Source organism: Astyanax mexicanus, chromosome 10, assembly GCF_023375975.1.
Source record: "Astyanax mexicanus isolate ESR-SI-001 chromosome 10, AstMex3_surface, whole genome shotgun sequence".
NCBI classification, from domain to species: domain Eukaryota; kingdom Metazoa; phylum Chordata; class Actinopteri; order Characiformes; family Acestrorhamphidae; genus Astyanax; species Astyanax mexicanus.
Window position 1 is genome coordinate 38,336,267 of NC_064417.1, and position 11,994 is coordinate 38,348,260.

Genomic DNA, 11,994 nt, shown 5'->3' on the forward strand with positions numbered 1-11,994 from the left:
AACAACGTTCCTCCAGGGACCATGGTGCACATAAACACAGTGTAGACAGAACAATAGTGCAACAGTACAAAAGTGCAGACAGACAATACAACACAATACAGACAAAGAATAATAAATAACAAGACAGTGTGCAAATTATGCAGTGTGCAAAAAGGACCAGGTGAGGTAGTAATTACTCTATTACACAGTGTGCAATAGAGTCCAGTGAGGTAGTAGGGTTTTTAGTGCTTTCCATTTTCTGGGGTAAGTGGGGTAAGAGTGTGTGTGCATGTACAGAAAAACCATCAGTTCAGTCTCTGCAGTTAAGGAGTCTGATGGCTTGGGGGTAGAAGCTGTTGCAGAATCTGGTCGTGCTGGACCGGATGCTGCGGTACCTTCTTCCCGAAGGCAGGAGGGAGAATAGTTTGTGTGAGGGATGAGTGGGGTCATTCACAATGCTGGTTGCTTTGCGGATGCTGCGGGTGGTGTAAATGTCCGTGATGGAGGGGAGAGAGACGCCGATGATCCTCTCAGCTGTCCTCACAATAAGCTGGAGGGTCTTGCGGTCAGAGACGGTGCAGGTCCCAAACCAGGCAGTGATGCAGCTGCTCAGGATGCTCTCATTGGTCCCTCTATAGAAGAGTGTGAGGATGGGTGGAGGGAGACGGGCCTTTCTCAGCTAGTAGAGACGCTGCTGGGCTTTCTTGGCTGTAGAGCTGGTGTTCAGGGTCCAGGTGAGGTTATCTGCTAAGTGGACACCAAGGAACTTGGTGCTCTTAACAATCTCCACAGAGGACCCGTCGATGTTGAGTGGAGAGTGGGTGTGTTGTGCTCTTCTGAAGTCAACAACCATTTCCTTTGTCTTTTTAGTGTTATGTGCAATTTAATTTATTTGCGGAAGTATAGTACAGGGTTCGTACCATCATGAAAAACCTGGAAAAGTCATGGAATTTAAAAAATAGCAATTTCCAGGCCTGTATAAGTTTTGGAAAACTAAAAATACCCTGAAAAATTGAACAACTGAACTAACTTAAAAAATCTGGATGATTCCCTGTTCAGTTTTAAACTTGTTTCCTATTTTAAATACAACAAACATGAGTAATTGAAAATGATAAGCACATTTTTCCTGTTTCCTTTCTGGGTTTAATGAAACTGAACCACTTACTGCATACCATACCGAACTGGTTATGTGGTATTTTTCCTTTTATTAACGTCTGTTGAGTATCTTTTTCAAACTTGAGGCCTTTTTCTTTTTCTCCAGGTTAAACCCTGAAAGTAGCTAAACATTTTTTTTTTTTATTTGATTTATGTGTTTGTTTCGCCATCAGCAGTCTGAGAGAGCCCAACTGGCCATGGGGAGATGGGTTGGGTAGATGTAGCTCTTTCTCCCCACATCTTTCCCATTGTGATACGGGTCAGCTCTGGTCATCTGTTGGTAGGTGTATCAGAGCTGGGGATCTGGTGCTTTCCTCCAACTACATTGGCTGTCTAGTGACGCTGCTTTGGGGTAGTTCCAAAAGAGGCTGCGGCTGACCTTACGTGTATCAGAGCAAAGCACATGATTGGGGAAGTCCAAATGAGTGGGTGGGTTAATAGGCTAGGCTGAATTGGAGAGAGAAATAATAATAAAAAAAAAAAAAAAAAATATATATATATATATATATATATATATATATATATATATATATATATATATATATATATATATATATATATATATAATATATAATATATATATATCTTTGCTGTTGCCAGTGAATGGCTAGAACTCTACTTGTCCATCTTGCAATGTAATGTGCACGTTGCCACCTAGTGGACTGGAACCATAGGGGTTCTACGCTCAATTAGTTTCAGAAACAGAACAACATAATCACTCAACTAGAAAGAGTGATAATAGGTGATAAATCTTTGACATTTTATCACCAATTTGCCTGCATTGTGTAATTCACATGTGACAAAGTGTTATCACTTCTGATCCAGGAGCAGTGACACCATGCTCTCAGATCATGCACTGTGAAAACTGTCTCTCTCTAGACAATTACAGGTATCTAGTAAAAACTGAAAATCTATACAGAATGGCTTCATATTCATTATTATTGCAGTAAAGTTCAGCTCAACATGAAATTCAAGCCCAAGCCAAATTAGGGACAGAGGAAAGAGAATACTAATGCTGATTGTTTAAAGCACTCCATGGTTCCCCATTGTTTTCTATTCTGTTATGTAATGTGTTTATGTCCCTTTCAGGGTCAATATGAGCCGTTCTTACAAAGGCAAAGCACTTCCTCATATTTCCTGCAGCAAAGCGCCGTTCCGACAATTGCCACACTTGCATTTGTTTAGTTGTTTTATTTATTTTCAGAACGACAAGGCTAGAGGGTTTCTATAAAGACAGTATTTCCACATTCCATATTTCCATATTTTAGCTGCTACAAAAAGCATTTGCAATCTCTGATTTTCGCCAAAGGAGGTGTTTTTTAATTCTGCGGAGCAAGCTAAAAATATTAGGTTTTATATTAGACTAGCTATGGGGGCTGTGTTTTACTACTAAAGCAAAATAATACAACAGGCTGTGTCTGGATTTGCACCCTGTTTACTGTTAAATGGTTGGTTAAGTTGATTTCCTTTATGGTATACCAGAATAAGCAAGTACTGTTAGAATTCTGTTGTTTCCTTCACAACCACAGAACTCTGTAGTTGTCTGGATGTTTTTTAGGTGGTTATTTATTCTTAGTCCATCAGATACACCTAGGTGTTCAACCTATTAATATGTCTTGACCCATACAGGGCTACAGGTGTAGGTGACACAAAACTCTTGTTCTCTGCTGTAAAATAAGTTATTTACACTGAATATTTGAGGGCTTTGAAGATGCCTACAGGACAATTGGAGAAGCTGCCTGTTTTCTCTCTACTTAATAATTTCTGATCAATAACAGTAATCAACCCAAATTTTGTATGTTTGAAAATAAACATAAAAACTGATTTGAAGGCCATGAACTGTTTGATTTGTATTTAGGATTTGTATTGATTTCAAAATGAAGTTGAGGAAAGAGCTAATTTTATGATTTTATTCATTATATTTTGACAGTTGCAGATTTACTTGAATATTTTTCTATACTTCCTGTTAACATTTACAATTCTGCTTTTCCATAATGTTTCTTATCAATCATAAAACCTTTTTGTGTAATGCTTGAATAGATATCCTCAAGATTTAGGGCTGTAATGTCGGGCAGACATCCTGGCCTGTTAAGGGGTTAAAAACTCCAGCAGCACTTCTGTACCAGCAGAACACCCACCACCACATTAGTGTCACTACAGTGCTTATAATGACCCACCACCTATAAATTGGTCAAAATATTATTATATATATAGTATACTAGTGTACTATAGTGTACAACTACATACTAGTGATGTTTTCCAAATTCTATTTTCCTGCTAAATTTAAAACTTTATTTTATTGAAAGAAGGTATTAGATTACTTTTTGTGTGGGAGTTAACCTGCAGTAATAAGTGCTGTTCTAAAGGGCTTGCTAACACCAACAGCAACATCTACTGATCACTTTCTGTTACTGCACTTGCCTGGATGCTTGTCTTTTCTTTAAAAACAGTGCAGGTGCATTAAAGACTGTATTAATGATTTGTAAAGCATTGACCTCAATAGGATGGTTATAATGCATAGACTTTAGAAAGTTAGAATTGAATTGAAAGTTAGAATTGAAATATATTTATTCTGACAATCCAGTATCAGAATAAATATAATTCAATTCTAACCTTCTAAAGTGTACGCATTATAATCATCCTATTGAGGTCAATGCTTTACAAATCATTAATTGTCTTCATTTAAACTCTGTATAAGTAGTTCCTGTGGTAGATGTTCAGTGAGGTTTAGCCGTAATCCAAAATAGGTATTGTATGATTATTACATTTTTGGCTTATCAAACAGTATATAGACTGTATCATTTTTGCTGACCTTACAATCATCCATTGTCTTTTTCTTAGAAAGGAAAGCACATTAGTGTAAATAAGCCAGTCATTGCCAGTAAATGTTTAGAATATTTGTTTTAATATCTGAAAGTTCACTGCACTTGAATAGATGTGTAATAGCATTATTATGTTGTTATATTATATTATGTTAATATATCTATGGAATAAAATGGTTATAAAATGACAATAGTATTGTTTATCACAGGCCTAACCTTATATTAGAAACTAAACAATTCAGAAACACTGAAACATTTTTTACTAAACTTTAATATTTGTATTTAAATCATTATGAGGTCTGAGATTTCTTTATATGTGACTGTGTCTTCAGGTCCCAGGGGCTACGTTCCAGCCTCTAAACTGACCCGCTACCACCATGTGACCGCGGACCCACCTCCTCAATCACCTTACCTGATGGCTTCCTCCAGCGGTCCAGGACCCAGGCGACACTCGTACTCACCTGGGGCTCAGCCTGTGGTCTCCATGGCTCTGCCCTGTTTCCAGGTGAGTGGCAGGTGCTGTGTTTGGGGTATGAGTGACAGGCTGAGCAGGCCGGTTATTTGGTCCAGTGTGTCTTGTCAGATAGATGGGGGCATAAAGAGAATGATGGTGATGCTATTCCGCCTCTAGCGCATCAATCAATCTCACACATATATACACATACACACATATATACACATACACACATATACACACACACACATACACATTTGAGCTAAGCAAGTATTAATTTGTATCGGTAGCAGCCTCAGCAGCGACAGCAGCATGTGAGAACTAATGTAATGAACATAGAAATGAGCAGTCCAGCCTTGTCAGCTGTATTAGATTACAATTTCGCACTGCTACCCACACGCTCTGATTTATTCATTTATGTGGTTTAGCTGTCAAATAGTGGCATATTATTTGGCCAGCTTGTACTAGTGAAAAAAACTCAAGCCAAGACAATTTGCTTTGTGCCTGTATGGGTGGGAGGGTGTGATATATGGCCCTCGAGACCGTAAAAGAGGGTGGCAGATTTTCGTGCTCGACCTTTAAGGATCATTAATCACTGGACGAGTGCAGAATCCTTCCGGAACACAGAGCACAGCCAGGTGACAGGTCCAATCTCACAGATGCACTGTACCCTTCACCTTTTACAAGCTCAGGTAGGAGGGTGTTATAATTTGGCATCAGAAAAGGAAAAAAAAATAACTTGGCAGTGTTTTCTCATTTGGATCAAGACCAGACTCTACTAGTGTTTGCCACATGGGGGAGTTCTTGATCCTTCTTGTGATTTTATAGTCTACTTCAGTGAAAGCTGCTCTCTTCTCTCTATTACCGTCATTGCTTTTTATTATGTATCATAGCACCGTGTCAGCTAAGGACACTTTCAGTTTCAGGCATGTTTTCTAGAGAAAAGTAGACTTAAAACGTTGGCGGCAGTGAAGCACTGCTAAGTGCACTTTATGCCAGCATCCGCCGACCATGCTGTTCCACCTCAGTGAAACGGTGCACCCGACAGATGCGCCGGGAACACGGGGTTCAGAATGCAAATTCTCAACTCAGCAGTCTGTAAGTTCATTATAAAAGATTTACCAAAGTCTATTAAAGTCAATTAGTTTAGTGAAAAGGTCTCATTTTTGTAATTTTCCTCTTAATTGGAAATATAGTTGATTACTCAAGCCATTGCTTAGTGTCCAGAGTTTTCTTCTTCAGTTTTACAGCTCTCAGTCACACTCCTATACAAGAGTAACTCAATAAGCATGAAATGATACTTGCATTAATAATGTTGTGTTATACATTTTTTGTTGAAAACAAAATAGTTACAATAATGTGGTGTATTCGTCTCTGTGACATACAGCCAAGCAGTTCTTCCTTTGGTTTGGCTTTCAGGAACATGACCTAACACAAGGATGTAACAGTTCATGTTTGGTATGGATGCAATAATAAAACTAACACTATGCATGGTCAAGTTTGACCAGTGTGAGTTTCACCTGAAAACCCTAAGCTTCTGGCTTTTAGCAAGTTAGCAACATGCCATGCTTAGCTTAGCTTAAGTTGATTGGCGTCTGACTACCGTGAATGCTGTGGTTGAAAAGCTGGTTATCCAGGCATAAATGTATAATAATAATAAGCTAGCTGGTTAACCAGCTCATTACCATGTTCTGTAATGGGGTGTTGCATTGGTTTCAGCCATGCTGATTGGCCATTTTTGTGATGCCGGTGAGGCTTGGTAAGAAGCTTGAGGAGCATAAAGACCCCCCAGTATTGAGCTGGATATGCGTAGTTGAGAAATGTGTTCAATTGAGAATAGTGGTGCTCCATCCAGTACTTTTTGGGATGAGTTGGGATGTTGGGGATGAGGTGTGGTGGTTATTACCAATCATCCTGACCTCACTAATGCTTTTGTCATTGAATGCAATCAAATTCTCAAATCTAGTTTAAAGTCTTTTCTTGAAAATAGAGACAGGAAAATTAGGAGGAAACAATAAATGAGCAGGTGTCCCAATATTTTTGTCTTGGATGTCAGTGAATAGACTACAAGAACTGCTTCACCTGTCACTTATTTTAGCTCCCTCCCACATAAAGCATATATATGACTGTACTTGTCAGATGAATGAAAAATAGATTAACTATCATTGTAATGAGGACGAGGGAAGAGGAGAATCAGTCAATCATGTTTTGATTTCCTGTGGGTGGAACCAGTTTTGTAAAAAGCGAGCAATGTCACTCTGGGCCTTCAGGAAGGCGTAGATACATTACTGACTAAAAAAAAACAAGTGGTAACCTAATGTTTCAGTTGGAAATGGAAAAAGTGGAAAGCTGAAGCTTGCATGCTATCAGGAATCCTACAGTAAAAAACCTTATTTATAATAAAAAACTACCCCTGCTAAAAATGTAGCCCATTTCTGATTTTAGCTAGTAGAGCATTTCTGATGGTCTAAGCTGGTCTTTGATGGTTAAGGGGGTTTAAAAGATGGTAATCCAGGCAAAAACATACCCATTGCTGGTTGGCAAACTGGTTAATCAGATCTTTAGCACCATAGTTTATGTTGCTTTGGTTTTAGCCATTCTGGTTGGTCATATTTATCATGCTGGTCATTATTGCTGACCATTTTGGTGATTTTTGGTCTGGTCATACTGGTTGTTTAGCTCGATTGATTATCGATTAGGTTGACAATGCTTGTTGAGCAGCTTAATCATAATAATTGACCAGTATGGTTAAGGCTGTGCATACTGGCTGTAGGTCTGGGGAATATATCATAAATAATCATATTGCAATATCACACCTTCTGCACAGATTACCAGGTTATCACCAACGTGATTTGGTTCCGAAAAAGAACGTTTGTTGTTTGTGTGGTCAAATATTACTGTGTTTGTCTCCTATATGATATATGATATATTTAACTGATAAAGCTGATTTGGACAACTAATATATTTATAAAGGGAAATCATCATGAAAATTATCAGGGGTGCTTAATTTTTCATACCACTGTGTTACTATTTCTCAGAAACATATTGAGATATGGGTTTTTAGTCATGTCACTCTGCACTAACTAGCTGTTTTTGTTTAATTTAGTTCAGTGCAGCTATTAGACCAGCTAAACCATCACACTCAGACAAAAACATACCATATGCTGTTCAAGAACTGGTCAAATGCTGGTCCAGAGCTTTTTTTCTTCTTCATTAAAGCCCAACACTGGCAGCTTAGCAGACATGGGTATTGAACCAACATTAATCTGATCAATAATGTAAAAGATATGTTAATTATATCATAGAAGCAAAGGAGAGATAGCAGAAGTTTAACAGACAGACAGAGAGATAACTCTTGGACTTTTTCCAAGTATTATCATCGATCTGACATTATTATTTAAAACCTGATGTAGTTTGTAAGTTAGGTCTGAGTTTGTGAGGATTCAGGCATGCTGTTTCTAGGATACTTATCATTGGTCTATAAGCTTTCATTACTTGTTAGCTTCTGTACTTTATATAGCTTAAATAGCCTTGTATCTCCAGTGCAGATCTAAAGGGTTGGTGGCTGATAAGGTTTTTGTGATTTGTGATAAGGGTGGATGTGGAGACGGAGTGTGCAGCTGATCTAAACACCTTTTCTTTCTCTCTTTTTTTTACAGGTCTTTGCAGGGTATGACTTCACAGCTCGCAGCAGTCATGAGATCTCTCTGCGTGCAGGAGAACCTGTGAGGGTGGTGGAGCCGCACGACAAGCGGGGGAACTCTGAGTGGAGTCTGGTGGAGGCTCGGGGGCAGAGGGGATACGTGCCCTCCAACTACTTGGCCATGCTGCCCTCTGTGGTCGCCTCGCCCACCATGCCCTATCATTAGCGTCTGTCGCCAAGGACTGTCACCCATGGCAACTGTGACTGTGATGCTGATGCTGCTGCTGCTGCTGTTGCCGTTCACAACGAACCTCTACATATTCTACTTTCCCTCCTCTTACACACACAGAAATACACACACACGCACTCAGACACACAAGCGTGTTCCCACACATAGACCACCATAAGCACTCTCACTGAAAGGTGCTCCACAGCTGTGGGGGTGGGCGATGATTCTACTGACTGGTTTGTGAGCTGGAGTGGTGCTCAGGCCCCGCCATGAAGAGGTCGTTCAGGCCCTCCAGCTCAGCCCTGCTTAGGGCTGCTTCAGGGGAGAAGACTCTAACCGGTGGAAATGAGGCGCGTGGTGCTGATGGAGTGCGTGCTGTGCGCTCTGGGTGTGTTTTAAAAAGCTCTTCAGGCAGACTCATTTGTCTGTGTGGGTCAGCCTGTTCTTTCCCACGCGATGAAGAGTGGCGGGACGCTGCGCCCGGGAGGGGCGAGGAGATAGAGAGAGATAGAGAGATGGAGTGATTGAGTGACGGACAGACTTTGGGCTCTGTGCCCTGCTCTGCAGTGGAGAGGAGAGGAGAGGAAAGGAGCTCACGATCCTCAAGCTTTGCTGTTGAATATGGATTTCAGGGCATGAGTCAGCTCTCTTGCGCTCTAATTTCAGCACTGACTCGCATTCAGAAGGAGAGGTGATCGACAGCACTGGATTTTTTTACTTTATTTATTTATTACTTTTATTACTTTAACACTGGATGACTGATTTTTAAAATGACCTGATACTAACTGCATAAAGACTGATGAGACTGATGTATAAAGTTGCTAATGAGTATTGAGTATTGAGTTCAAATTAGGGGTGGGCAATATGGCTCTAAAATAATATCACAATATTTCAGGGTATTTTTGCGATAACGATATACTTGGCAATATAGGAAAAATAAATTATTTTTATTTATTTTTTTAAATAATTAATTAATTTCAGCAATATAGTATAATAGTATAACAGTATAATCATAATGTGGCAAAATAAAAAATATAGCATAAAATAATATAATGCAGCAAAAGATATTGCAGAATATTTTCATGCATATAAACTGCAACCAAAAATATAAACTAAAACAATTATACAATAAATACACTTAAAGCTTCACAGTAAATAATGAACTACTTTTAAGACAAACCATCCCTATTATCAGGATACAGATTTTTAATATCATGATATTTCTGTGTCATGATATATTGTATACTATATAATATTGCCCACCCCTAGTTTAAATCCAGATGTATTTCAAAGAACACTGTGTAAAATATTGTAAATATTCTGCCGGAACAAAACCTTGTGTCTCCAAAAAGATAAGCAAATAAGCAAACTTTTTAACTTTTTTTTTTTTTAATGGAAGTTAACGTAAGCTAATTTTATATGAAGTAAATATGGACCATTTCAATTGGTCAGTTAATCTGAAGTTCATCAAATTTTACATGGGTCTTAATGTCAACTGGCTTTTTCACTAAACGCCCAGAAAGAAATGAAGATACCAGGTGGTGGTCCAACTGTGAAAATCAGTTTGAAGTTCATTTGAAGATTTACCAAAAATGCTGCTACACTAAAGGCAGCCCTAACATGAAGTTTACTAGAGCAGTAGCGTTTACTAGCATAGCATGCTAAACATTGCATATTGTAAGTGTTGTAAGGTGCCGTGATTCTGTGGTACTTTTTCTGTTTCAGAATGTATTTTGTGGCAGTACCAAAAAAAAAAAAAAAAAAAAACACAATAGCAGTTAAACTGGATCCTAACTAGTGAGTTACCATTTTTATTAGGGATGTCCCGATCCAGTCCAAGCATATTTTAAAGGATCGCACATTGGTTACTTCAGTCCCAATCCTGTTTCAGGTCTTAGTTTTAACTATAGTGTTCAGAGCACCATCTGGTGTCGTCAAGGCGCTGTTAACGATTATCATTATTGCCCAGCCAGCAGCACTGAGGAGAGTTCTCAGAAAGTAAATTAAAAAGTCTAGTTAAAGTTAGAGTGTAGAACTATTTAACAGTGGAGCATGAAAACACAATATCTTAGACTATATAAAACTAATGTGGAAATGCTGTTTTATTGTTTATTATTAGAACAGCACACCTTTTTATTTTGTTTTTAAGCCAGTGCTGAACAGTGCACTTAGATCTAAGTGAAAACTAGTGCTAATTCAAATAAACACATGCTATAGAAACCCAAATCATAGCATATTTATCTCACTATAAAAGAGTTACATCATTATTATTATTAGCAGTCAGACTGGAATCTAACATATTAAATACACTAAAATTAAACAATAATACACGAGAGGGAATGCTATACTGTGTAATCTGCAGATTTATGGATCTTTGCATTTTGAGTTAAAGAGGACGAAAAAATACGATCTGTTTGATCATAAACACTCTGCAACTTAAAATAGTTCCATTGCTGCTCTGTTTGTAGCTGCACGGTTTGGCTTGTAAGTGCTGCATCGTTGCTAGGATACCTGTATGTAGCGAGTAATACATGGATAACGGAACTCATAGAAGGCCTCCCAGCCAATCACAGTGCAGGGTCTGAAAAAACTGTGGTAAAATAAAACAATAATAATACAAAAAAATGGAAAATCACTACTAAACCAAATAGATCATTATTTAAACTGTTGCAAAAAATAAATAGAGTTTTAATCAGTATTAAGCACATCTTATCTAAACTGTGTGGCAGCTTTATTCATTTAATCACAAAAATCAGATTGAATTGGATCAGATCAATATTAAGTGATCTTCAGCATTAATAGATCTGGATTGGATCAGGGTTTGGGACATCCCTAATTTCTGCATAATTTCAATAAACTGAAGCCACTGACTATATAACATTTATATACAGTGTGGAGATGTAGAGGTGGTATTTGGTTTGCTGCAGTGTGAGTACTGCATGGTCTGAGACAGCAGCCTCCCTGCTGTTACAGCGGCTCACCACTAGAGGCAGTGAAGCACCATCTGCAGAGCCTCCTCTGGCAGCACTGTCCACTCCTCACTCACAGTGTGTGCTCATTAGGCTCGGAGCTGTGGACCCTGTGTGCTGCACTGTGCGGTGAGAGCGTGCTTGGTGAGCAGGTATACTGGGATGTGCACTGAAATGGGATGAGCGGTGCAGCACTGCAAGCTTTTTCCCAGAGCATTACCTCAGTCAGTATTGAGCTTAATCCCTGAAAACAGAACGGTAGGCTCGGCTACATTGCCTGGATTCTCTCACAATCGCCTTACAGGGGCTCCGCTGAGAAGCAATCACTTGCTTGTTCTCTGGTGAAGCTATGCTCTGATCCAGGAGTGAATTCCCTCTTTTATTTATTTGTATTTATTTTACATTCGCCAAAGCCCTGCAATGTAGGAGAATACGAGGCTACATTTCTGATTTGATCTTGTATTAAAATCTCCAATTTGCCAGAATGCTTCATGTTTTTATTCCCCTCAGAATTTCATTCATTCATTCAATCATCTTCTCATCAGGTTAGGGATGTTTTGGTGCAGTGAACATCAAACACGCAAATGATGTGAGGTTGCCATGGTGAAATTGCAGTTGCATAGATTCAGATTTTTTGTCCAGAAGTTTGTGGACACCAGCTCAGCCAAAGCAAGGCTGTTAAACCCTCCTTTTTATAGAAACCTCTTTATAGAAATCATTTTGATGCTCCAGTGCTGTTATAG

General features: G+C 38.9%; 1 protein-coding gene across 2 annotated transcripts in view; it reads left to right on the forward strand.

Annotated features, from left to right (window-relative positions):
* arhgef37 (Rho guanine nucleotide exchange factor (GEF) 37) overlaps window positions 1–11,736 on the forward strand; it is a 30,359-nt gene extending 18,623 nt beyond the window's left edge. For both annotated transcript variants that reach the window (XM_007246410.4, XM_007246411.4), the window contains exons 12-13: window positions 4,289–4,461; window positions 8,070–11,736. In XM_007246410.4, the coding sequence (XP_007246472.2) occupies window positions 4,289–4,461; window positions 8,070–8,279 (383 nt within the window). In that variant the 3' untranslated portion in view covers window positions 8,280–11,736. The remainder of the gene's footprint in view (window positions 1–4,288; window positions 4,462–8,069) is intronic.
* Window positions 11,737–11,994: the final 258 nt, after the last annotated feature.